Raw genomic sequence first — 2,400 nt, 5'->3', positions numbered from 1 at the left:
TACTAAATGTCTAAAATGACTTTCTGTATGTATCTACGTTATGTAGCCTATAATGACCTCATGATATATTAAGTATAAGTATAAGTATATATACTCTTTTGATCCTGTGAGGGAAATTTGGTCTCTGCATTTATCCCAATCCGTGAATTAGTGAAACACACTCAGCACACAGTGAACACACAGTGAGGTGAAGCACACACACTAACCCAGAGCAGTGAGCTGCCTGCATCAACAGCGGCGCTCGGGGAGCAGTGAGGGGTTACGAGCCTTGCTCAAGGGCACTTCAGCCGTGCCTACTGGTCGGGGTTCGAACCGGCAACCCTCCGGTTATAAGTCCGAATCGCTAACCAGTAGGCCACGGCTGCCCCTAATGTAACATTTATCAGATTGTATTATTCTGTATATTGGTATTTTTTTATATTTACTGCAGTGATAAGAGTGGGCTCTTGCCTATGACGTAGGACAGCAGCAGGTTCCAGCCGGTGATGAAGGCCCACACCTCTCCCACGGTCACGTAGCTGTACAGGTACGCCGATCCCGTCTTGGGCACGCGCGAGCCGAACTCCGAGTAGCACAGGCCGGCGAAAATGGACGCCAGCGCGGCAATGAAGAAGGAGATGATGATGCTGGGCCCCGACTGGGTACGCGCCACCTCGCCGGACAGCACATAGACGCCGGCGCCCAGCGTACTGCCCACGCCCAGCGCCACCAGGTCCAGTGTTGCCAGGCAACGGTGGAAGGTGGAGACCTCGCCCTCGGGCTCCAGGGGCTTCCTGCGGGACAAGCCCTGGAGAAAGGAGCGCGCCTTCTGACCCGACATGCTGAGAGAGGAAGAGAGAAAGAAGAGAGAGGGAGAAGGAGAGAGACAGACAAGGAGAGAGGGAGGAGAAGAAAGAGGGAGAAGGAGGGATGGAGGGTGAGAGAGAGGGAGAAGGAGAGAGGGAGGGTGAGAGAGGCAGAGAAGAGGAGAGGGAGGGAAAGAAAGAGGAAGATGGAGGGATGGAGGGTGAGAGAGAGGGAGAAGGAGGGAGGGTGAGAAAGAGACCAGAGAGATAGAGAAAGAGTGAGAGTGGGAAAGACACAGAGAGAGGTAGAGAAGGGGAGGGAGAGAACAAAAGAAAAAGAAAAGAGACAGAGGGAAAGTTATCTCTGAATGCATTTCAGAAAGTAATCAACTTTAGAAATTATTACAATTCCTGAAAACAGCTTGGGTGACTAGTTTGGTTTGGAATTTGCCTTACTCAAGACTCTATGCAACTACACAAGAAATTCAGAGCAATAATGAAATGGGCAATGAGAGCAGAATTTATAAGTTAAGCACCATAGAGGTCAATAAGGTAGAACATACTAAAATACACAGCATTAGCAATCATGTTGATGGCAAGAAGAATAACATTAATTTATAGATTTGGTAACATATACTGTATGTTAAGGGGATTGGGATTACACTGCAACAAAATGAAATCTAACCAAGTGTTATTAATCTTATATTACAGTAAGATCAAACAAATCTATTTGGTATTGTTTTTAGTAAGAGAAGACTTACCTAGCCCTCTCTCAAAAGAGCATTTTGACTTAATTTCAGAAGACTTTGACTTATTTTAAAGAGTCTTATCAAGACAAATTTACTCAACACACTGGCAGACAAATTTGCTTGTTTTCAGGATGAGATGTCAAACTTTTCTTAAATTAAGTCAAATGATTTCATGAGAAAGCGGTAAGTAAGTCTCTTGATACTGAAAACAATACCAGCTTGTTTTTAACACTTGGTTATATTTCATTAGATAAATAGCATATATCAGTTTTTGCAGTGTATGATTTATCTGGTGCCAATCTAGCATTTTCTGATAATGCACTGGTTCTACTTGGTCTATATTCAGTCCACATGTAATGATACTATAAGCAACAGGACACTTTGAATTGATTTAAATCTATGTTAAGGCATTTTGTCAAAAGAAATCTATAAAATATATTTTTCCTATCTATTTGGCAGTGCGACCGAATCACAAATAAAACCTTAGAAGCGTGCAGCAGTGCTTACCTCTTCTAGTTTTCGCTCGGCAGACGGGATTCTTGTGAGGAGAAAATTGGCAGTGGTCATTATTCCTTGAATCACACGTTTCTTTTTTTAATCCTGTTCATGTGTAAACACTTCTATCAATTTGACTGATATCATATATGCTGATGAAGTTTTTTTTCCCCCTTTTACACCTGCTACCTCCACAATAACACCGGTCAACACAGAGTACTCCACATTTTGAACAAGCACACACAAAAGTAAAAACTTATGTCAATTCATTTCACTTTAAGACTTTTTGTTTAACACTTTTTAAACTACCTTTGGCAAGATCAAAGTCATTCTAACATACTCACTCTATATCAGGTACTGCATGTTCTTAA

General features: G+C 42.6%; 1 protein-coding gene across 1 annotated transcript in view; it reads right to left on the bottom strand.

Moving 5' to 3' along the window:
- Positions 1–2,106, bottom strand: part of LOC143132264 (cationic amino acid transporter 2) — an 8,368-nt gene extending 6,262 nt beyond the window's left edge. The window contains exons 1-2 of the mRNA XM_076291673.1: positions 2,042–2,106; positions 451–821 (exon numbers count right to left, since the gene is read on the bottom strand). Coding sequence (XP_076147788.1) covers positions 451–820 — 370 coding nt within the window. The 5' untranslated portion in view covers position 821; positions 2,042–2,106. The remainder of the gene's footprint in view (positions 1–450; positions 822–2,041) is intronic.
- Positions 2,107–2,400: the final 294 nt, after the last annotated feature.

This window comes from Alosa pseudoharengus, unplaced genomic scaffold (genome assembly GCF_046254945.1).
Source record: "Alosa pseudoharengus isolate Yale_2024_CS ecotype anadromous, Long Island Sound unplaced genomic scaffold, YU_APseudo_1.1 YU_APseudo_1.1_scf_19, whole genome shotgun sequence".
In the NCBI taxonomy this organism is placed as follows: Eukaryota; Metazoa; Chordata; class Actinopteri; order Clupeiformes; family Clupeidae; genus Alosa; species Alosa pseudoharengus.
Note: the sequence above shows the minus strand (reverse complement) of the source record. Positions and strands in the feature narration are given on the sequence as shown.